The sequence below is a fragment of the Pteropus vampyrus genome, unplaced genomic scaffold (genome assembly GCF_000151845.1).
Source record: "Pteropus vampyrus isolate Shadow unplaced genomic scaffold, Pvam_2.0 Scaffold1, whole genome shotgun sequence".
Classification (NCBI taxonomy): domain Eukaryota; kingdom Metazoa; phylum Chordata; class Mammalia; order Chiroptera; family Pteropodidae; genus Pteropus; species Pteropus vampyrus.
The window spans coordinates 31,639,257-31,663,723 of NW_011888782.1; the positions used below are offsets into that span (position 1 = coordinate 31,639,257).

At 38.1% G+C, this 24,467-nt stretch overlaps 1 protein-coding gene across 1 annotated transcript in view; it reads left to right on the forward strand.

Moving 5' to 3' along the window:
* Positions 1-2,339: 2,339 nt before the first annotated feature.
* CFAP44 (cilia and flagella associated protein 44) overlaps positions 2,340-24,467 on the forward strand; it is a 122,986-nt gene continuing 100,858 nt past the window's right edge. Inside the window, exons 1-7 of the mRNA XM_011355452.2 lie at positions 2,340-2,436; positions 9,607-9,746; positions 12,932-13,087; positions 13,609-13,768; positions 15,169-15,331; positions 19,092-19,194; positions 24,086-24,302. Coding sequence (XP_011353754.1) covers positions 9,647-9,746; positions 12,932-13,087; positions 13,609-13,768; positions 15,169-15,331; positions 19,092-19,194; positions 24,086-24,302 — 899 coding nt within the window. The 5' untranslated portion in view covers positions 2,340-2,436; positions 9,607-9,646. The remainder of the gene's footprint in view (positions 2,437-9,606; positions 9,747-12,931; positions 13,088-13,608; positions 13,769-15,168; positions 15,332-19,091; positions 19,195-24,085; positions 24,303-24,467) is intronic.

Genomic DNA, 24,467 nt, shown 5'->3' on the forward strand with positions numbered 1-24,467 from the left:
ACTTTTGGCAGTTGTAAATACAGAGTACCACTACAATTAAGACACATTTCTTAATCTCCAAAAGATTTCTCCTGTCTCTTTGCAGTGTGTTCCTCCCTTTGCTCTAGCCCTAGGCAGCCACTAATCCGCTTTTTGTCATAGATTTATTTTCATTTTATATACATGGAATCATATATCACATACTATTTTGTGTCTACTTTTGCCATAATTGAGATTTATCCATGTTATATCAGTTTCTTCCTTTTTACTTCTCAATAGTATTCATTGTATAGATATTTATCCATTCACCTGTCAATGGGCATTTGGGTTTTTCCCAGTTTGGGGCTATTGTGAATATAGCTGCTATGAACATGTCTGTACAGGCTTCGTTTGAACATAAGTTTTTTTTCTCTTGGGTAAATACCTTAGGCAGAGAATGGCGTGGTATATCTTTAACTTTTGGAGAAACTGCCAAATAGGTTTCCAAAGTGATTGTGCCATTTTACATTCCCAACAGCAGTGTGTGAGTGTTGCAGTTACTCCACATCCTCATTCAGTGCTGGCAGTTCTTAGTTTTACCCATTCCAGTGAGTGTGGAGTGTGTGCACTGTGGTATGCATCTCTCTCAGGACTACTGTTAAGTATCTTTCCATGTGTTTATTGACTACTCATATATCTGATGTGGTGAAGTATTCAAAGTCCTTTGCCCATTTAAAAAATTAAGTGGTTAGTTTTTTTCTTATTGGATTATGAGTCTTTTATATATTATGGATACAAAGTTCTTTGTCACATATTATTGCGATATAGTAGCCGTTTTAAAACAATGTTTTGCGATCCAATCAAAAAATAGGCAGAGGACCTGAACAGACACTTCTCCCTAGAGGACATACAAATGGCCAAAAAATATATGAAAAGATGCTCAACATTGCTAGTTATTAGGGAAATGCAAATCAAAACCACAATGAGATACCATCTCATACCTGTTAGAATAGCTAACAGAATTACTTGACAATAGGACAAGTAATAACAAATGTTGGAGAGGATATGGAGAAAAAGGAACCCTCATACACTGCTGATGGGACTGCAGGTTGGTACAGCCACTATGGAAAACAGTATGGAGGTTCCTCAAAAAACTAAGAATTGATCTACCATGTGATCCAGCAATCCCTCTACTGGGTATTTATCCCAAAGACTTAAAAAATCATATCCATAAAGATATTAGTACACCAATGTTCATAGCAGCATTATTCACAGTGGCCAGGACATGGAAGCAACCGAAGTGTCCTACAATGGAGGATTGGCTAAAGAAGCTGTGGTATATATATACAATGGAATGTTACTCAGCCATAAGAAGAGATGAAATACTGCCATTTGCGACAACATAGATGGACCTCAAGAATCACGCTGAGTAAAATAAGCCAGATAGAAAAGTTGAAAAAATCACATGATATCACTTATATGTGGGCTATAAACCCAAAAGCAACAAATGAACAGGACAAACAGACTCAAGGACATGGACAATCGACCAGTGGTTACCAGAGGGAGAGTAGGTGGTGGGGGGAGGTGGGAGGTAGATGGGTAAAAGGGGTCAAATATAAGGAGGTAAGAGGAGGGTGAAGTGGATAAAGGGGGTTCAAATATATGGTAGCTAAAGGAAACGACTTTGGGTGGTAAACACGCAATAGACTATGTTGATGTCAAATGATAATGTACACCTGAAAATTATATAATCATATTAACCAATGTTACCCCAATAAAGTTAAAAAAATAAAAGTAAAACAATGTTTTATAACTATAACATTAGTTATTTAAAAATCAGTTTGAGGTACCACAGAGCACTTGCAAGAGCAAACTGCTAAAGCTAGAAATCTGTCTAGCTAGGCCTTATACTCTGTGCGCGCCCAGCGCCCTGCAGGGGGCTCACAGCATAAAATCTTATTTACTCTTAAAAGTCAACAGAGATAATGAAGTGTAAAATAACTAACTAAATAAAACAAAAAAAGCCTCCCCGCCTGCAAAGGATCTTTGCTGATGATAGTGCACGGTCAGGACTCCTTTGGGCCATTTTTTGTTATTGGGCAGGTAACTCTGAAAGTTTTCAAAAGTCATTCCGTTTAACTATCAAATAACATCCTTAGGATAATTATAATAATTATATAAACGATATAAAATTTAAACTGAAATAATACAATGGTAGAATGCTGGGCTTTTCTGTTTGGCTGTGAACCTGAGTCATGGGCAGCGAAATAGCCAGGACCAAAAGGCAAGTAAGACTGAAGGCCCCAGTGGCACTGCCGCAGGTTCCCGGCACGCCGCCTCTGGGCTGCGCATGCGCCTCGTGGCCCGCCGGTCTCCGCTCATCCGGAAGTGGGACGGCGTCGCCGTGGTAACCGCAGTAAACTGAGATCTTGGACAGATGCTGGGACTACAAACGCCCGGCAGCGATCGGTGCCTTAGGTAAGTTTGGACCCCGGCAGCTGGGCAGTTCCTAGAACCTCCCCCTTCAATCTGTTAGCGAGTCAGGGAGCAGTGAACCCCGCTTGGACTTCTCTTAGGCTGGACCAATATCCCTTAGGCTTTGCAAAGACACATATTTTAGTCCTTTGGATCAATTCAACAAACATGTGGAGTGACTGCATTTGCAGGCGAGGAGCTAGACACTATGGATACAAAGTGAACATAGTTCCTGCCTGCAAGGCGCTCATAATCCGGCGGGGACAGGCATTAGGAGTAGGCGTTTAACCGTGTTAAGCCAGAAGCAGGGAGTCTGATGGGAAAGTGCCTGGGTTTCAGAGTCAAGAAAGCCACCTCCCCTCTGCCCCCGCCCCACTTAGCTGTGTGACACTTGGCAAGTCGCCCTCTGCACTTCAGCTTCCTCATCTCTAAAAAGGAAGATGGTAATGCTTATTACAATTAAATAGGATAGAACAGGTAAAGTGTGAACACATGGGTGACACATAGTAGGTGCACTATAAATACTTGTTACATACAAGTAGATATAGTAGCGTACAAGTATTCAGTGTATCCAGTCAATTGTGAGTTGTCCTGGGTGGCTAGTGACTAAAACTTTTGAGAAGAAGGGGCTGAGGAGAAATTAGGGAGGGGGAAAGTGACAGGAGATGAGGTACAGACTTTAACATGAAGGACCTTTGTGCCATGCCAAGAAATCCTGAGTTCTTATTCTATGGCAATGAGGAGCCATTAAAGGCTTTTAAAAAGAAGAGCAGCACATTAAAAGCTGTGTTTTAGAAATACAAGAGGCAGTGTAGAGAATGGGTTAGAGAAGGGAAAGACAAAACATGAGGCTATGGTTTGGTAGAACTGAGACAATGAAGACCATAACTAGGGAGGTCACAGTGGGAATAGAAGGAAGGGGATGAATGCAAAAGGCTTAGTTAATAACTGTACACATGGCAACAAGACTTCCAAACCCATTGTATGCACTAGGTGAGAGGGAAGAATTCAAAGAGTGACTGCTCTGCTTCCTCATCTTAAATTGTACCTAACTCGCAGAGTTGTTTTGAGAAATCTATGAAACGGTATGCATAGAATCTTTAGAACTGTGCTTTGCACATGGATAACATTCAGAGAACATGAGCTATTATTATTCTTTCCACAGTTGTATTTCACATTGTAAAGTAAAAGCTGAGTCTTTTTATGCAACAATCTCGGTGAGTCTTAACATGACCAGCTCTGGCCCACTGCTGAGGTGGAGTGTTTAAGTTTGTAAGAGTGAGGACTGACCCTGAATTCTAGTGAATGAATATGAGTTATGTCACCTCGGGAGCTTTTTGTCTGGCTTCCAGATAACCTTCTGCATCACTGCACTATAATTTTTCTTTTTACACTTCCTAGGATTGACTCAAAACATGACAGTCTGCTAAGTTAACTACTTAATGAGTTAGTTAACAGAATTAGCCGAAGGCTGGACTAATGAGCCTGAATCTAGTGTAAGTAGGTTTAAGATAGTTCTGCAAATAGACTCCTAAACCTAGCTAGTTCAGTTGTTTAGGACATGACTAAGAACACACAAATAAGGCTCAATCTTTCTAGTTGGTCACAAACTAATTATGATGAGTCAGTATATGATGAGTCAGTATATGATGAGCCTGCCCCAACCCCACCTCCCAAGATAATGTACTATCAGGTTGCCTTAAAGGAGTTCAACGTCCCCAACAGGAAAAGTGATAGTTTGTCTCTTCTGTAAAGTGTACAGATCCTTCAAAGAAAATACAAAATTGGGAGGCACATAGGATGCATTAGGATTTAATTTCTAGAGCTATCAGGATGCTGAAAAGAGTTGAAACCATGTTAGTGAGGAATAAGTGAAAAAACTGGGATGCTTTAGTTAGGAAAAGAAAGGATTTGGGGAGAAAAGTGAACTGGCCATAATTATTTGAATGGCAATAGTACACAGAAAAACTTGTTCTATGTGTCCCCGGAAGAACGGGGGCCAAATGGATTCAAGTTGCAGGGACGAAGACTTTAGTGTGATATAAAATGAACTTAGTAAGAACTAGAGCTGAGCATTAACAGAATTTGCTCGCCCTCTTACCTGAAATGTTGAAATTGAAACTGATCATCTCTTGAAACGTTCCTTCATTTGTTCATTTATTCAGGAAGTAAAACATTCATCCTTTCAACCATCTTACATACTGAGTGCCTATGTGCCAGGCACTGTTCTTTAAGCTTTATTGACTGCATTAACTCACTGAGATCTGAGAACAACCTTATGAAGTAGGTACTGTGCTTTACGGATGAGAAAACTGAGGCACAGAGAGGTTAAATACTTAATGACTCTCAGCAATTAAGAGAGCCTGGCATTAAATCCAGCGAGTCTGACTCTAGCCAGTACTCTCAGCCTGATCAACACATCAAACTGCTTTTCCAGTGGTGCTGGGTTCGATGTTATAGATATGTGACTTATATTGAGTAGGAGGTTGGACTAGATGAGATCTCTTTTAACTCTGAAGATTCCATGATCATATATATTGGGCTCTAGCTGTATAAAAGAGAATATGAAGTAATTATAGTAAAAACAACTACTAGTTTAGAGTACCTATGAGGTGCTTTATAAAAACCCATGATCCTCAACCCTGGTTCTTATCCTCGGCTGCACAAAAGAACTGCACAGAGAGCAGACCCTGAAAATGGTATGTTGTAAAAAGTTTTCCAACTGATTTTTCTAAAGGTGCAGCCAGAATTGAGAGCTATAGATGTAAAAGATCTCATTTAATACTTACAATAACTGCCAGATAACCTTATCATCCCCATTTTACATATAAAAGGAGGCCTAACTGGAATGTGAACCCAGTCCCTCAGGCTCCAGAGCCTCATCAGTTTTCAAAACAATTTCTCAGTCCCTTCCTTCTGAAAAACAAAAACAAAACAAACAAAAACCACCTCCTTCCATCTCACCAATCATACTGATAATCTCCAGGAGACCAGGCGCCCTGATCTGCTGAACTGCTTTTACAAATTCATCAGTCATCTTAATGATCCAGAAAAACTAAGAAAGGATCTCAGCATTTTTCACTAGCTCAGATTCCTTGGGTTCCAGTATTTTCTGTATACACTGTATACGACCTGACATTAACTGCATTTGTGATATTAAAGCTTTCGCATGATAGTATTAGACACGCGAGGAATATATTGCTTATGATAGCACAGAATAAAGTGTGGTGCTTTTGTCTTGATACCAATTTACCTTTTGTTGTGGTTCAATTCCTTTGTTTATAGAGTGATTCACTTACTATAATTGTTTCTTACCCACCTTATGATCAATTTATGAGTAAATTTATTAGGTCTTACAGGCTTTATATTAGACTATATATCCAGTTATCATTCAGTTATAGTATATTAAAAATAAATATATTTAGAAAAGAGAAGACTAAAAGGCAAAAAATTATCTCATGAAGCTTTTATTGGTAAGAAGCAGGAAAGAAAAGGAGATTTAAATCAGTGAGATGTGCTTGACCTATAATTGCTGGCTTTGAGGGCCAAAAACCAGGGAATACAGGAGGCCTCTGGAAGCTTTAGAGCAACTCCTGGCCTACAGCCAGCAAGAAAACAGGGACTTCAGTCCTATGACCACATGGAACTGAATTCTGCCAGCAACCTAACGAGCCTGGAAATAGTCTTCCCAGTCTTCAGTAGTGAGCCTGGAAATAGAGTCTTCCCAGAGTCTTCAGAAATGAAGGTAGCTCTGCCAACACTTTGATTTTGATCTTGTGAGGCTGTAAGCAGAGAACCAGCTGAGTCACAACTGTGCCTGGACTTCTGATCTACAAAACTGTGAGATAATAAATGGGCGTTATTTTAAGGTCCTAAATTTGTGTGACAGCAATAGAAAACTAAAACGGTGCCTGTTTATAGATTAAAGTGTTATTGAAACTTGAAGACAAAAAGGTTTTTATTTAATTCTTCACAATATCACTTCAGTTTGGTTGATGAATCTGAGTGACTGTCTTGCCTCTACTTATTTGGGACCTGCACCATGGCAACTTAGAGAGTAGTTTAGTTTCCTGCCAATAAATGTTGATTTTCATCAAGGAAATCTTTATCCATAGTTATTAATTCAGTCCTGACTATCAGACCATCCTAATTCTATTTAACCACAGATGGATTTGAATCAGTGATTGAGAAGAGAATTTTAATAGAAGACTATATTAATAGATAACTGTCAATTTCTTCTTAGATTGTAAACTTTTTAAGTCAGGGGCTCTGCATTGCTCATTTTTGTATCCTCTCAGTGTCTAGCGTGATACCATCTGTATATAAATACGCTCAAAGTTTTGAAAATTGAACTGATTTAAATTATGAAAAACCTTGAAAGCAAAGAAGAAAATGGCACTTAGTATGTTTGTAGCTATCTGAACAAGTTTACCCACAGTACGTGATGATCTGCAACCAAGCTGCAATAACTGACATTGCCTTGAAATGCCCATTATTTAAAAAATGTTATTATAATTAATTATTTAATTGTTTTTTAAATCAGCAACTTGTATAAACATAGAAAGTTAGACTGTGTATCCAAACTCGAAGAAATAGGAAATGTACTAGGTGATAGAATTTAGATTTTAAAAGATCTTGCTACTTTCCCCAAACCCAGCAGGCATCGGGTGAGAGGAAGGAAGGAAGGAAAGAAAGAAGGAAGGGAGGAAGGAGAGAACAACAACTAAAAAAAGAAAAAAACAACACTGTCACACACACACAGACACATGCACTTTTTAAAAGGTAAAATGTCATCTTGGTAATCCAGAAAATATAGCTCCAAAGTACTAAACACAAAACTTAATAACATCAGATCATCTTAGGACATAGTTTTCTTCATAATAGCTTACAGGAAGAACACTTGGACAATGTACTGTTGTTCTCTAAGTCAAGAGAGGGCATAATTATAATGCTGCTGTAAGAGAACAGCTGGGAGAACCCTAGTGTCCCTATGAAGGGAGGTAGCAGTCACACGGCACTCTCCACCAGTGGCGTCATATCTGCTTTTGGCATACTAGTCTTTCTTCAGAAAACTAATAATGCACTAGTTCAATTAATTCTTATAGCAGCCTTATAAGTAGTTTTTCCTTTATTTCCATTTTACAGTTGAGGAATTGATGTAACACTTAATTAGTTACTTATGTGGCAAAACTGGGATTCACACCTGAATCCAACTACAGATATGATCCAAGTTGAACTGTTCTATCCAGCCATGTCATAGAAGCATGTTGAGGAAACATGGCTGTTTAATGTAGAAAAGTGAAGGACTTAGAAGGAAGATACAGTAGATGTTTTTTTTAAAATTAATTAATTTTTTTTTTTGTGGTGACATTAGTAAACAAAATCCAATGTTTCAGCTATACACTTTAACAGTAAGGCATGTGTATGTTTACACTGTGTGTTCACCTCCCACAGTTAGATTTCTTTCTGTCATGACATATTTGACCCCCTTTACCCCATCTACCTCCCCTCTCCCCCCACCCCCTACCCTCTGGTAACCACTAGTCTATAGTCCACATCCATGAGTCTCTGTTTGTTTGTACTGTTCATTTGTTGCTTTTAGGTTTATATCCCACATATAAGTAATATCATGTGATTTTCAACTTTTTCTGTCTGGCTTATTTCATTAGCATGATTATCTCGAGGTCCATCCATGTTGTCATAAATGGCAGTATTTCATCTCTTCTTATGGCTGAGTAATACTCCATTGTATATATGTACCACAGCTTCTTTAGCCAATCATCTATTGTAGGACACTTCGGTTGCTTCTATGTCCTGGCTACCATGAATAATGCTATTATGACATTGGTGTGCAAATATCTTTTGGGATATGAGTTTTCAAGTCTTTGGGGTAAATACCCAGTAACCACAGGACATTTTAAATTTTTGAGGGAAACACTGATGCTTAACATCTGTCAGGCACCAGTGAACTACTAGCTTGAGGCAGTTCACAGATTCAACATTAGATTGAGGTACATTCCTTTTGATGACGTCATATCTTCACAAAGCTGACTTTTTGGTAGTTGCTACGCCAAAAAGCAATACTGCATAAAAATTATTGTGGAATAGGGTATAAGAGTGATGGTGTCCAATATGATTCCAAGCTTTAAAAAGTTGTACAATGCCCAATAGGTATACATATTCCATTAATACATATTCCATTAGTAAATAATTGTGATTTTCAAGTCTTTGGGGTAAATACCCAGTAGAGGGATTTGCTGGATCTTATGGTATATCAATTCTTAGTTTTTCAAGTAGGTGTTTTTAAATCCAGGAACAGCTGCAATAGAGAGGACGGAGGACACCTATGATGTCACTCCACTCCTTAAAACCCTCCAGTGGCTTTCAATTACCATAGGAATAAGTTCTAAATTCCTTAGCAAAGAGAGACAATTTTATGATCTGCTACCTCCCTCCTCTTCAAAGTCAATAGACTGTTTTCATAGACACAACCCTCTCTCTGAAGTTCCCTTTGCCTAACATACTCCTCCCATTCTATGCCCTACCAACTTCTACTCATCACCTGTGTCTCAAACACCTCTCCTTGAAACCCAGGCATAGTTTATCTTCTTGATATACAGGCCCACGGCACCGTTTTCTTTCCTTTTTGTAGCACTCATTATATTTAATTGCTTATTTAATATCCGTCTTTCTAAACAACAAGCTCCACAAAGTTAGGGGTCACAGCTCTCTAATCCAATACTGTAATTCAGTGCCTAATGTAGGACTTGAATCATGGTAGGTGCCCTCAATAAGTATTTTTAAATTGAAATTGGCTAGTAACACTGGGGTGATTTGATGATGAGAAGAGGAAGAGGAGAGGATTAGCCAAAGGAAGGATGGTGGGGAGGGGGGTTTATTTTAATGGTGGAGCATTTAGGGAAAAGATGACTTGGGTGGTATTTCACTGCAGACCTCTGAAAAACCAGAGGGCACCACGACGACAAGTTTGCCTGGAGAAAGGGAGTATCTGACTAGATTTTGCTGTTCTGCCGAGGTCTCTGATGGTGGACCCTCCTGCTGGTGAAGTCATCTCAGATACTGTGCAAGCATATGATTACTTATACACATGATGTTTGGTGCTTGTGGACTCTGTTAGGGGATAAAAATCTGTTAGTGATTTCTGTTTTACAGCTTTATCCCTTTCTCTGTCTCAATTTTGCTCTGAGACAAAATGAAGGAACCAGATGATCAGGATACCGATAGAAGGGAATCAGACAGATCAAGGAGTAGTAGAAGGCAATCTCTGAAGTCCTTGCAGTCTGCACCAAGATGTAAGTAAAGATTATACTGTGTGCTTAGGTTTTTTATTATTAAATTTAGGTGAAATTAGTTTTAAAGAGCACATATCTAAGTTTATATGGCAGAAGTGGTTTACTTCTATAACTCCCTTACACAACTTTAGGTTTTTGAAGAACAGAGTCTGTGCTTTACTCATTTTATCTCCAACCTCTGCCACACAGACAACTCTGTGTTGATAATTACCTACCTGCGTATCTGGTCTTATTCTCTCTTGTGAGGTCTACAAAGTCTTTAATGGACTTTTCTTATACAGTGCAGTGGGAAGAGAGCTGGACTTTGGTTTTGAGTCCTGAGTCTACCACTTAGAGATGCTTGATCTTGGATAGATTATAGAGGCTCCATTTTCTCACTCATTAAAATATTAATTGTGAGCTTTTTGAGGATTAAGTTGGATAACATGTAGAAGAATAATATAGGCTGCAAATAGAAGGGAAAGAGAAGAATTTCGTCCTAGGATTTTAAAAAGTGGCTCACTCTTACCGATTGGGAATCATGGCGTTAGGTATCTTAGTAGAATCTTGACATTTTTTCCCTCCTTTTTAATTCCCTTTCCCCCTACTTATACCCCTGACCTACGGATGTTGCTGTCTCCCCTTAAGAACTGGATCTCTGAAGGCGGGGTGTCTCCTCCCATGTGCTCAAGGTGTGTCCCTGGAGCTTGGCGCCCCAGGACCTGGGACCCCCAAGGCCTGGCACCCCCGGTGCACTTGGGGGGCATGGGGCTGGTACACCCAGGGTATGGTCCGTGGCTCCACCTGGGGCGCGAACCCAGGACCTTCTGCGTGTAAAGCAGATGTGCTAACCACTACACTATGGGGCCACCCAAATCTTGACTTTTTTAGTTCTAATCCTGAATGTAGTTCAGAAATTTAAGTCTGACTATTCATCTAGAGAAGATAAGATCCTGGGTAAATCAATTCATTCACAAAATTTATATTAAATTCTTTTAATCTAAGACATGTCTCATAAATTCATGATTACTCCATACCAAGTTTTATTTTAGATGTTTATCTCCTCTTGCTTGGACTCTTACAACAAGGATTTCCACTCAGGCCTTCCTGATCAAGTCTCCCTCCATGCCACCCCTAGAGTTATCTTTCCAAAATATATGATTATATCATTCTCCTCAAAAACTTTAGTGCGCTTTTCTTTGTTTTTCCATTTCCATTTTTCTCCACTTTCTACATCAAATTGTCTGCTTTTCTGTTTACGGTCTTTTGTAGCATTTTCCTGGATGGGTGGGTAGAATGATAATGATCCTTTGTCTAGCCTTGCCTCAACATCTTTCTTTCTTGTGTCAGCTCTCTTGGAGGCAGGCCTTATCAAGTGCAGCCTAGCCCTGTGCTCAGCTCATAAATTAGTTCACACATCATGAGTTTTAGGATCACAAATGAAAAATGTGAAGTAATTTGCTGGCACTCTGAAATCCTCTACCTTGGTGCTGTGAAAAGAGGTCTCTGTCCTGGTTCAGCCACATACCTGGTAGCTGCTTTTTCTTTTTTTCTCTTTTTCTGGATACCTTGCCTTGTTCTCAGTTTTGGTAAAATACCTGAGCAACTTCTTCTTAGCCTTTAGGATTCATGGAGAGTGAATCTACCTCCTGGTTTTCCACCTAAGCTGTGAGATTAAAGTGGACTCTTGCCTTACTCAACAAAGCGTTTCTGTTATAACTGAATCCTATTAAGAAATTCTGGACAAAATTACTAGTTAAATCATCTAGCATTTCTGCTAATTCTTATCAAAGGACTAAATTATTGCTGACCTCATATCATTAATTGGGAAGTATTTTAGTTTCTCCTATTTTCAGAAAGATTTTGTGTAGAATTGGTATTATTTCTTCTTTAAATATTTGGTAGGATTCACCGGTGAAGTATCTGAGCCTATCATTTTCTTATTGGAAAAAAATTTAACTATGAATTCAATTTTTTTAATAAATAGAGGGCTGTCTATTTCTTTTTTGGTAAGTTTGGTAAGTTTGTCTCTTTCATAGAATTTGTACATTTATTCTAAAAATTTGTTGGTATAACTCTGTAGGATTTGTTTTTATTCCTGATATTGAAGATTTGTATTGTCCCTCTTTTATTTCTTGATTGGTCTAGCTAGGAGTTTATCCATCTTGTTGTTCTTTTCATAGAATAAGATTTTGGCTTTGCTAATTTTCTCTATTGTTTGTTCACTTTTTATTTCACTGATTTGTGCCCTCTTTTAAAATTTATTTCTATTATTATTTTGCTTTTCTTTTTCTAGTTTCTTAAGGTAGAACTTTAAGTCATTAATTTTGGACTTTTCTTCTTTTCTTATATGTATAGTAAAAGCTATAAATTTCTCTTAAGTTTTGCCTTAGCTGTATCCCACACATTTTGATATGTTTTATTTTAATTATTATTTAGTTTGAAGTATTTTCTAATTTCTTGGTTGATTTTTCTTTGACCCATATATTATTTTAGGTGTGTCATTTAATTTCTGAATATTTGTAGGTTTTCTAGATATTTTATTATAATTTATTTTTAATATACTTCTGTTGTGATCAAAGAATACACATATTCTGTATTATTTCAATCCTTTTCAATTTATTGAAACTTATCATATGTTCCAGCAAGTGATCTACCTTGGTGAATGGCCCATGTGTATGTGAATGTGTACCTTATATTGGTAGGTGTAGTGTTTTATAAATATCAGGTTGTCATGTTTTATAGTGTTGTTCAGAACATCTGTGTCTTTACTGAGTTATTGACTAATTGTTCTATTGAATGATAAAAGACATGTATTATTATAATATTAACTAAGTAAACTGTGAAAAGTTAAGGATATATATTATAATCCCTGAAGCAACTATATATTAATAAATGTTGGTAAAAAATGGAAGAAATGATAGCAGCATACTAATCGATCTTTTTTTCTTTATCTTTTACTTTCTCGTAAAGTATACAGTGATAGGAAATAGAGTGGAAATAAAGTGAAAATGGAGATTAATCACGTAGGAAAAACTTTTTTTTTTGTAAAGTTATGAGTGACCAAATAAAATGAGTTTTCTAGGACATTTTGAGTATCGAAATTAAATTTAGAGCACAAATAAATTGAAAGTAGTAGCTACTTTGGAAATAAGAAAATGCTTAATTCAAAATTTAGAAATTATTAAAACAAATAATTTTAATAGCCTCTATAAAAGAAGATGACAGAATCTTAGAAGATACCACAAATGAAACATTTTCCGAAGAGGAAGAATCGTATGTAGAGGAGGATGACTCATATGTGGAACATTTGGAAAGAAGTTCAAGTTCAATTCAAGATGATTATGTGGAAAGCACTGGAAGTAAGTATTATTAGTTTTCTACCAGCAATTGTCACTGTTTTAAAAATAAATTGCCCAAATTGAACGGTTGTTCCATAGAAAGACAAATCTGCAGAATGTGTGGAGGTGGTAAAAGGGAAAGCATAGAATATATTCTGTACAGCAGTTTAGGAGCTCTGGAGTTGTATTCTCCATTTCTGAGGCTCACAAACAGAACTCTCGTGTTCTGTTTTCTGGAGAGTGGGATGGTCTCAGAAGTGCTCTGCCCCAGATTAGTGAAAATAACTCTCCCTTGGAACTGAGTAGGAGTTGCCCTTTGATATTGCTGAAACCATGACCCAAGCTCAGCATTCACGCCGATGAACACAAGTATGTTGGCTCTTCCTCCTGTGCTTACTGGCGGGTGGCAGCCTATGTTCGGGGCCAGTAGTGGTACATACTGCTAGGGTATTTCGGGCTGGGTACATTCCTTTTGTCTCTGTGAAATACAACTTTAAGATTCATTAGACACTCTTCTTAGTTAAAATATTTTAACTTTTTAGAATCTCAGTATATGGAAACCCCTCATTCAGCTGAAGAAGAGGCAGAAAAGGAAGTTAAGAAGAAAATATCACAGAGCTTCTTCTATGATTATAAGGAGTTGGTTTCGATGCCCTTTGTGACTCCAGATTCGAACATACCGCTGGATCTTCTCACACTGGTGTATCCACTCCAGTTACAGATGTATAATTTTGGGATTACAGCTTCTTAGGTCAGGGGTTGGCAAACTATAGTCTGTGGACCGAATCTGGCCTCTTGCCTGTTTTCCTAAATAAAGTTTTATTGGAACACAGCCACGCTTATTTATTTACATGGCTGCCATCACACAACAAGGGCAGAATTAGTTACAATAGAGCTCATCTGTTCCACAAAACCAACAGTATTTACTACCGGGCCCCTTGTAGAAAAGGTTTGCCAAACCCTGCCTCAGATAATACTAAGAAACTTGGCCCTTAGAGAAGGTGAGATAGAAATGCATGATCTTAATTTAAACTAAACTTTTGTTTGATATCAAGTAAACATAAAGAGAAATTATGTTTTATCTCCATTTACTTCCTCTACCAGCCTGGCATCCCTTTTTTCATGCCTATCAAGTTAAAATCATTAATTTCCCTTCTCGAAATACTATGTAGCCATTTTCAGGCATTAGTACATTCACATTATTTATCAGATGAGTTATTCAAGAAGACATCCCCAAGGAAGTGGGGCACAAAAACAGGCTATAATTGGTCTGGAGCATAAGAGTCTGTGAAGAAATGTAAGGGTGGGGATGATTGACAAGGGGGTTTAGTGTTCACCATTGCTTAATAGTGTTAGGTTTCTAAGGCATAGATAGTTAGGAGACAATTTTCATTAAGGCCCTTGGCTAGCAATTTAGTATGCCTGATTTCAGATGGGCAGTGGTTACGACCACATTGCCTAGCCCTCACCACTGACTGGCCTCTTATGAAAGGTGTGCTTACAGAGGTAGGAAGGTGTACTTCCTGACTCAATTTTGCTTTTTTAGATAGAAATAGAACATGTTGTTTTATAGCTTCTAACTTTATTTCAATCCTTGGTGTAACTAAAACCAATTCACCCTGATTCTTGTGACTTGGAATTCTCTTTCTTGGGGGCATTTTTTTTTTTCCTTGGAACAAGTTATTGACAAAAGTTATGCTTTTAGTTTTCTTCTAGTCTATTTTTTTCAAATAGAGTGGTATGTCAGAGTTACCAGAAGCTTTTCCTGAAATACACATGCCCTGATACCTTGCCGGACCTATTTTCATGTGCAGAGGGGCTTGGGCTTATGTACTTTGACAAAGCTTCCCCATGTGATTTTTTTCTTAAGAAATTTAAAATGCTAACTAAATCATAGTATGAGGGTTTTACACCTAATTTAAGAATAAAATTGCACTGCTAATACATAAAAAATTCTGAGTTTCAGAGTAAAATTTAATTGCTTCAACCTTGAATCTTTACCCGAGTATGGATTTTAAAAATATGTTTATTTCATGTTACTTTTTCTGTCTCTAGGATGGTTATGTTGTTCCACTTTGTTTCCTTAGCAATTTTTTTCGCAGACATTCTTTTGGTTATGACTGTAGAAGGCGGGCCAACCTACAACTTCTGGATAGCAATACAGTGGCGTACATAGCTGGGAACCAGCTGATCCTTCTGAATTTGAAAACTAAGGAACAGTTCTACCTGCGAAGTAGCAGTGGTAGAGGAATTGGTGTTATTGGGGTATGTCTTTAGTCACTTAGAATAAAATCTATCTATTTTTGATTGTTCTGTGGACCAGCCAGGTAGATATCAATCCCATGCACGGTATTGTGGGATCACATGAGATGCATGGCAATCTTTATTCTAAGGCACTCTCAGTTCAGTGGTTACAAACACAATATTCACTGACATTATCTCTGTGCAATATTACAATATTATATTCGTAATATTATCATCCCATTTTGCAGATAAAGACACTGGGACTTATGGAAGTTAGACATGCAGGCTTTTTACATTGAATGCTGTTTGCTATTTTGCAAAAATAGTGATATGAATAACACAAGTGATAATTCAAATAATAATTAGAGATAAATGCCAAATAAAATGTAAGTATATAATTGAACATTTGGAGATGAAGTATAGATGTACATTCAGTAGTTTCGAACGTATGACAAAAGGGCTGTGTGTAATTTGGAGCCTGTCTTTTCTTCCTGCTCAGCTGTCTGTCTCCATCGGTCATCCTCTTTCTTATATCTTCAGCCTCTACTTCCTTAGGCTTTCCATCCTCAGCATAAAAGCATTGTGAATCAATTTGTTCTCATTTTAAAAGCCCCCTCTCCTACCATGCATTCTCTTTATCCACTGAATTTTGATCTTTTATTCAAAGCCAAGCTTCTGCTGTCTTGTTTCCATTACTTCACTAAAATTTACTGAGGTAACCAATAGACCTCTGGTGGCCAGATCTGAAGAATACCTTTTTAACTATATTTTACCTGACCTCTCCATCACAGTTGGCCTGTGATTGAGCTTTTTCCTTTGGCTGTTTTTCTACTCTGTGCTCTTTAAAAGTAGGTGTCCCCTAGATCTACTGTCACCAGTAACAAACAGCCTGAGGGGTTACTTCTAAGTGTCTGTGGTGTCTTGAGAGGGGCATCTGTTCAGATTATGATTTGTGGGGTGATGTGGGCAAGGAGGATGTGGGCTCCCACAAGCAGCAGTTCTATATGAGACGCTAAAGAGGGTTTCTAGAAGAGACATGATCTGTCAAGGGTGAGCAGACCAGACAGAACTAGAAGGTACAGGGCCCACTTCAGAACACCCTGCTGAGGCAGAGGGCTTCCAGCAGAAAGGCTGATGTGTCTCCAGCAGAGAGACTGGGCCAAGTTATCAGGGAGTAGTAAGACATACTTTTGATTAGATAACCTGGAACCTGATAGGACACTTAGATTAAAAGTGAAAGTGAATGAGGAGGTTTTGAGGATTCTTGATCTGAGGAGTGAAGCAAGAACAGGGCAATAGGAATGAAGGTGAGGAAAACCTGAAGCTCACAAATAGATCTTATTGGCTATGGAAATAGGAAGAGTAAAAGATATTCTCATGTTTGTTCCTTACTTGATTATTAGTCTATATATAGCATGTGTACAAGATAAGTTTCTGTCCTCAAAGAGTTTGTTTTAAGACCACTTAATGAATTCAGCAAGAATTTATTATATAAAACTCAGTGTCCAACACTACTCAGAACATGTAGGGATTTAAATGAAGAAGGGTTCATGACCTCTGTGAATTCAGAGAGTTTAAAATCCATCTAAAGAGACCAAAACAGCATTAAAAAAAAAAAAAACCCAAAACTAGTTGTATACAAATACATAATACTGTGGTACTAGCTTTGTGCAAATAAATATTCACGGCCCCAGTGTGACGGTCTTGTGCTCTGTGGAGGGAAGTCAGTCAGAGGCCATCTTGAGGTGTCGTGAGCCCTGAGGTCGACACCATCTTTAGAGAACTGAGCAACATCTAGCTATCACTTATTTTTCTATCACTTCATGGCCAATAATAGTTTCAAAATTTCTATTTTTCTGTTTAGTTATACAAGAATTTCGTCTGAGGTCAGTGGTTAGAGGAATAGTGTGGTTGAGAGTGCTAGTTCTCATCCTCATCCACCTGGACTCTGAGCAGTTGTATGTCCCCAAGGCTTTTCTCCTTGTGCGCTGGACCTTTTCGGTACCTGGATAGTGACAGGGGCCTTTCCTCCATTGCCCACGTCACTTCATTTTTTTCTGAAACAGTTACCCATTTGTGGATGAGAAAGACTTCTGCATGGTTATGAAAAACCTGTGAGAAATGTGTTTTGGGGGCATATAACTATCTTCCAGAAAAGATAGGGTGAATCTATATACTGAATATAGAGTAAATGACTTACAAATTCCAGGTCTCCACCAAAAATAAAGCAAAACACCAAAATACAACCCCACAGCAGCTTCCTATCTGAGAGGGCAGAAACTTTTTCACTTACTACAGATAAAACCTAGAAGGGTAAAAGATTTGCCTGAATCCCCATTCACATTTCTGTGACCACATATCCTACACAATATTCCTTTGTAAATGGAGATCTAGAAAGATATAGTCTTAACTCATTTCCCCCTAAGTCCTTGATATCTCCTGTATGTTAGGTCCATTCGCTTCTTGGCCCTAACATCTGGCTTAAATCCTGTCTCCCACATTTGCCAGCTGTAGAACTTCAAGCAAGTTACTTAACCTCTCTGTGCCTCAGTTTCTTCATCAATAAGATGGGAATGATAATGGTATACAAGCTTATAAGGTTGATGTGAAATTTAAGAGAATTAATTCATATAAAATTTAGATTAGTGTCTGGCACATAGTAAGCATTCAATAAGTGTTACCTTTTTTAAGTGTTATCATTATCTTATTGAGTGTCCATTCTATAAACCCAAGCCTTGTTTCAAGCTGAAGTGATAGGTTTTTACTTGAGGGGAAGAATAAGAGGCAATTTCCCAGTAGGAAGACAGCCTATCATAGATCTTATTGCCACATGTATGGAGGGAAGAAAAAAGAGCTACATTATCTTGAGTGCCAGGACTTCCTGTGCAATCTATATCAGGACCAAGCTTGTCCTTTTAGGTATGTAATCAGGAGATCCAAAACAGTAACTGAAAATAGAATTTTATAAGTACAGTATGTGTTTTAAGTAGCTTATTCTTATAATAGCTTATTTTTATTTTCATTTTTTGGTTACCCGTTTGGCTACCCTTCCTGCACATTACCAGTGAACAAAAATAACAGAAATAAACATACAATTCTATCCAATTTATATGGCTGTCATTTGAAATGCTGATGTGACTAATTTTTCCAGGGCATATTTACTATATTTTCCTCTGTGTCTGGCTTGGAGATATTGTATCTTTCTCATTTCTAATAAGTTTACATTCATTTGTGGTACGTTTGTCTGAGGCAAAATTTTAAAAATTGGGATGTAAAACTACTCTGGAAACATAAATTTTTCTATAAAAAAATTTAGATTGATTTATATGCAGGGTAAACAATTCATCTAAATTCATGGTCCTCAGAGGGTGGTTTCCAGATTGCAGCATCAACATCCCCTGGGAACTTGTCAGAAATGTAAATGCAAATTCTCGGGCCTCAGCCCTGATATACTGAATCAGAAACCCCAGTGGTAAGGCTTCCAATCTGTGATTCTGGTGCATGCTAAAGATTGAGAATCACTATTCTAGCTCCTCTGATGGCAATTAAAATTTTTTTTGAGTTAGATATGACTATTAATGAGAGTAAAACTTAAAATGAGTATTTTTCTAGTTTTCAGTTTAAATCATCATCAAATATTTCTAAGATGCCCATTTTTGAGTTTTCTATTGGAGTGGGTCCTAATAAACTAATTATAAAATAACAGTTGTTAAATACTATGTTAATAAGACTGTATGAAAATATTTGTTTTATGATTTTAGTGAGATTTTATTTTTTGTAGGTTCACCCCGATAAAACTTACTTCACAGTAGCTGAAAAAGGAGTTTCCCCAAAGATTATCATCTATGAATATCCTTCTCTGAAGCCCTATAGAATCCTTCGAGGTGAGTCCAGTAGAATCTTTAAAATACACATGTGCAAGGTTAACATTCTGGGAAACATGTAGCATTATTGTATCAGTCAGGGTCCTCCAGAGAATCAACTGGTAGTAGTTAGAACAGAGATTTATTTAATGGAATCGGCTTATGCAATTGTTGGCACTGGCAGATCTGAAGGTTGGAGGGCGGGCCTGTTAGATCTGCCCATTTCTGAGAGAGGGATGTTGAAGTCTAACAGATTCATCGATTTCTTCCTGTAGTTTTTGTCTATCCGTTTTTGCCTCAAGTAGTTTGGTGCTCTGTTGTTAGGGGCATACATGTCAAGAATTATTATGTCTTTTTGGAGAACTGACCTCTTTATCATTATGTAGTGTCCATCATATCCCTGATAATTTTTTCTCCTTTGAAGTCTGATCTGTTTGAAACTAATATAGCTACACCTACTTTCTTTTGATTGGTGTTAGTGTGGTATATTTTTCTCCATCTATTTACTTTTAATCTACATGGTCTTTATATTCAACATACAGTTTGGTCTTGTGGTTTGATCCGCTATAACCCTGTCTTTTAATTGGTCCATTTAGACTACTGACATTCGAAGTGATTATTGATACAGTGGATTAACATTTACCATACTGTTACTATTTTATATTTGTTGTCTTTGTTCTTTGTTCCTATTTTTGTCTTCCACTCTTTTTCTGCCTTTTGTGAGCATTTTATATGATTCAATTTCTCTCCTTTCTTAGCATATGCTATACTTCTTTACCTTTCTTTCATGGCTGCCCTAGAGATTGTAATATATAACTAATCCAGGTCCACTTTCAAATAACTGTATACCACTGCAGTTAGTGCGAATACCTTATAATAACAAAATAATCATAATTCCTCTTTTCAGTCCCTTGTGTCATTGCTGTCATTTATTTCACTTATATACAATCTTACATTCATTTCTCTTATATATAAGCATGCATATAAGCAAATACGTTGTTGCTATTATTATTTTGAACAAATTGTTATCTGTTATATTAAAATTAAAAAAATAAAAGTTTTTATTTTACTTTCACTTATTCCTTCTTTGATGCTCTTCCTTTCTTTGTGTAGATCTGAGTTTCTGGCCTCTAAGAACTTCTTTGAACATTTCTTGCAAGGCATGTCTACTGGAAACAAATTTCCTCTATGTTCATCTAAGTTTTTATTTGTCATTTTTGAAGGATAATTTCACTGAGTACAGAATTCTAGGTTGGCATTTTTCTTGTCTCAATGGTTTAAATATTTCACTCCAGTCTCTTCTTTAAAAAAAAAAAAAAAGAAAAACATTTTTTAATTGATTACAGTTGACATATATTTTTCAACTTATTTTTAAATTTTTATATTTTCTTTTTAAATTATAGTTGACATACACTATTATATTAATTTCAGGTGTACAACACAGTGATTAGACATTTATATAACTTATGAAGTGATCACCTGATAAATCTAGTACCCATCTGACACTATACATAATTATTACAATACTACTGACTATATTCCCCATGCTGTACTCTACATCGCCATGTCTACTTTGTAACTACCAATCTGTACCTCTTAATTCTCTCTCCCCTTCAACTATCTCCCCCACTCCCTGCCTGGGGGCCACCTGGCATGAGCCACCAAGCAATGTGCAGACAGTTGTCTCCACACTGGGCTTGGAAGTGCCTTGAGAGGCCAAACCGCAAACCAAGGCTGGATACCACCAGTGCTTGGCTTGGGGCTGCTCACCAAGAGATACGGGGCACAGTCGCTGCTATTTAGGTTTTGTGAACCTTTGAGAAATTTTGAGAAAGTCTGCAGCATGAGCCAAGACAGGCCATTTGTATACAAAATCAATTAGAATAGGCTTGGGCGGGCCTGCATGTTGGGTGGAGTGGGGTCTCAGGGAATCACCAGTGCGGGGCGACCAGTGTTAGCTACATTGATGGAGACTCAGATATGGTGGCTGCCTGAGTCTGCAAGCTGGGCTGGGGGTGCTCAGCAAAGGAACAATGCTCTCTGCCAGCACTTCTGTCTGGGAGAAAGCCACCTCTCTAGCCCTTGCCATGAAGCCAGACAACTCAGTTCCTCCCAGTATGTCCCTGGTGCTTTTTCAGCTGCTGCCCCAGAGCTGGAGCTCAGAGTGATTGAGTTTGTCATTGAGTAAGTTTGCAAGTGGGCCCTTTAAGAGGAAAGTCTGTGAGTCCCACAGCCCTTCATCTCACTTAGCCATAGTCTCCACTGGTTTTCACAACCAGAAGTTGTGGGAACTTCTCTTCCTAGCACTCGAGCTCTGAGCTGGGGAGTCCGCTGTGGGGCCGAGACCCCTCGCTCTTCCAATGGGGACCTCTGCAGCTGAGATATTTCTCTTGATTCTCAAGTGCCACACGTGGGTGTGAGACTAGCCTGTTTCGTATCTCTGCCCCTCCTACTAATCTTGAGATGGCCTCTTCCGTGTGTCCTCAGTTGTAGGACTTCTGTTCAGCTAGACTTCAGACGACTCCCATTGATGGCTATTCTATAGTTTAGTTGTAATTTTGATGTGGTTGTGAGAGGAGGCAAGCACGGCATTTACCTACTCCGCCATCTTGACTAGAAGCCCAACATACCATATTATATTAGTTTCAGGTCTACGACATAGCGATTAGACATTTAAATACCTTACAAAGTCTAGTACCCATCTGATACCATACATAGTTGTTACAATATTATTGACTGTATTCCCTAAACTGTACTTTACATCCCCATTACTGTTTTTATAATTGGCAATTTGTACATCTTAATCCCTTCCCTCTACTCTCTTCTTGCTTGCAAGGTTTCTGAGGAGAAGTTGGGTTAATTCTTATCTTTGTTCTGTAGGTAAAATGTTTTTTCTCTCTCTGGCTTCTTTCAAGATTTTTTTTTATCTTTCATTTTCTGTAGTTTTGGGGGCATTTATTCTGATTACTGTTCTCTGAGCTTCCTGAATCTGTGGTTTGGTGTCAGATGTTAATTTGGATGAAATTCTTAGTTGTTATTGTTTCAAATATGTCTCTGTTCTTTTCTTTCCTCTCCTTCTGGTATCCCCATTACACATTTGTTATACCTTTTGTGGTTATTCCATAGTCCTTGGATATTCTGCTCCGTTTTTATCAGACTTTGTTCTCTTTGCTTTTCAGTTTTAGAGGTTTCTGTGAAGATACCCTCTAGTTCAGAAATTCTTTCCTCAGCTGTGTCCAGTCTACTTATAAGCCCATCAAAGGCATTCTTCATTTCTGTTAGTGTGTGTGTGTGTGTGTGTGTGTGTGTGTGTGTGTGTGTGTGTGTGTATGTTTATCCCTAGCATCTCTTTTTTTGGTTCTGTTTTAGGATTTCCATCTCTCTGCTTACATTGCCCATTAATTCTTGCATGTTCTCTACTTTCTCTATTAGAGCCCTTAGCATTTTAATCATAGTTGTTTAAAATTCTTGATCTGATAATTCCAATATCTCTAGTATGTCTGGATCTGATGCTTGCTCTGTTTCTTCAAATTGTGTTTTTTGCCTTTTGGAGTGCTGTATAATTTTTTTCTTGATAGCCAGACATGATGTACTGGGTAAAAGGAAGTGTAGACAGGACTTTAGTAATGTGGAGGTAAGGAGTGGGAGGAGGGGAAGTGTTTTATAGTCTTGTGATTAGGTCTTAACTTTTTATTGAGCCTATGCTTCTGGACTGTGAACTTCATAAATGTTTTTCAGTATTTTTCTCTTTCTTTGGGTGGGACAAGATGGCTTGAGTGGGCTGGAGTTGGATACAGGCATACCCTGGAGATATTGTGGGTTTGGTTCCATAACATTGCAATAAAGCGAGTATTGCAATAAAGCGAGTTGTAATCTTTTTGTTGGTGGAGGGCTTGTTTTCAATTTGTAAAAAGCACAACATCTGTGAAGTGCATTAAGCAAAGCTCAATGAAATGAATATGCCTGTATTTCCTTCCCCATGCCAGTTACATTTCCATAATACCCCACAGTTTAGACTCTGGTTAATCAGTTTTTCCTGAGGGCAGGGCTTATGAAGGAGAACAAGGTATTCTGTGACATTCTGAACTGCTCCTTTTCTCCTCCCCCTGATGGAAGCCTAAGCGATTTTTTTTCTAGATACTTGCTATAGGAACCTGGTCAAGCTCTTGGAGGTAAATCGCACAATATTATTGGGGCCACCTTATTACGGGGTCCCCTTGGAGGTTTTAAATCTCAGACTTGTTCACACTGACCCTTCAGCAATTCATCAGTTACAGTTCAAGTTTTACTACTCCCAGTACTGGCTCTCTCCACTGTTTCAGCTGTTCCTGTCCTTGAGTCTCTGTTCCGGTAAGTTGCACATCCCTGTATTTGCCAGTAGGTCTCAGTTTTGGGAGTAGCCATTTGCCCAGTGTCCTTCCCTCTCTTATGTATTCAAGAAGAAGTAATTTTTCAGTCTGTTCAACTTTTAACTTGGTGTTAGGACAGGGTCATGTTGTTAGGACGAGCTCCTTACATGTGTAACCAGAAACCTGAAGTCATCAATTTTTATTTTGTGATTTTTTTTTCCCAGTGGCAAATTTTAAATTTAGATTGATTTCTTTTTGCTAAATTCTTTTGTGTCCCCTCCCTCATTGCATACAATGGAATATATTTTCAATGTGTTTTTCTCATGCAAAATATGATTAAGATTCATTCACCCTCCCACCTCATATCATGCGATGCTTTCTAAAGCCAAGGGTGATGAATGATTTTAGAATTATTTTTTTAGAAGATTCTTGGCAGTCTTCCATCAATTCACCACATCAAGGGAGCACATTCTCTCTTACTCCTGTTTTCTTTTCTTTAAAAACACTTTTGAAAATGAAATAAATGTTGCCTCTGTTCATTAGACTCACATTCATCCTTTCAGATGGGACTGACCTGGCCTATGCTTATGTGGACTTCAACTGCGATGGGACGTTGCTGGCCTCTATTGGTGGCAACCCTGATCACACACTGACCATCTGGAACTGGAAAGAAGAACAGCCTATACTGAGGACCAAAGCTTTTTCCCAGGAGGTTTTTAAGGTTACTTTCAATCCTGACAATGATGAGCAGCTTACTACGTCGGGATCAGGCCACATCAAGTAGGTCGTTTGACTGATACAGGTACTAGTAGGTTATCCTAAGGGTATTGTCTAAGAGGATGGACCAGCTGGAGCCATTTTTGCTGATGTTAACAGTAGGATAGTTTTTAAATTATTCTTTTTAAAGTTAACTGGTAGAGTAGCTCTTCTAATTTGATATGGGGA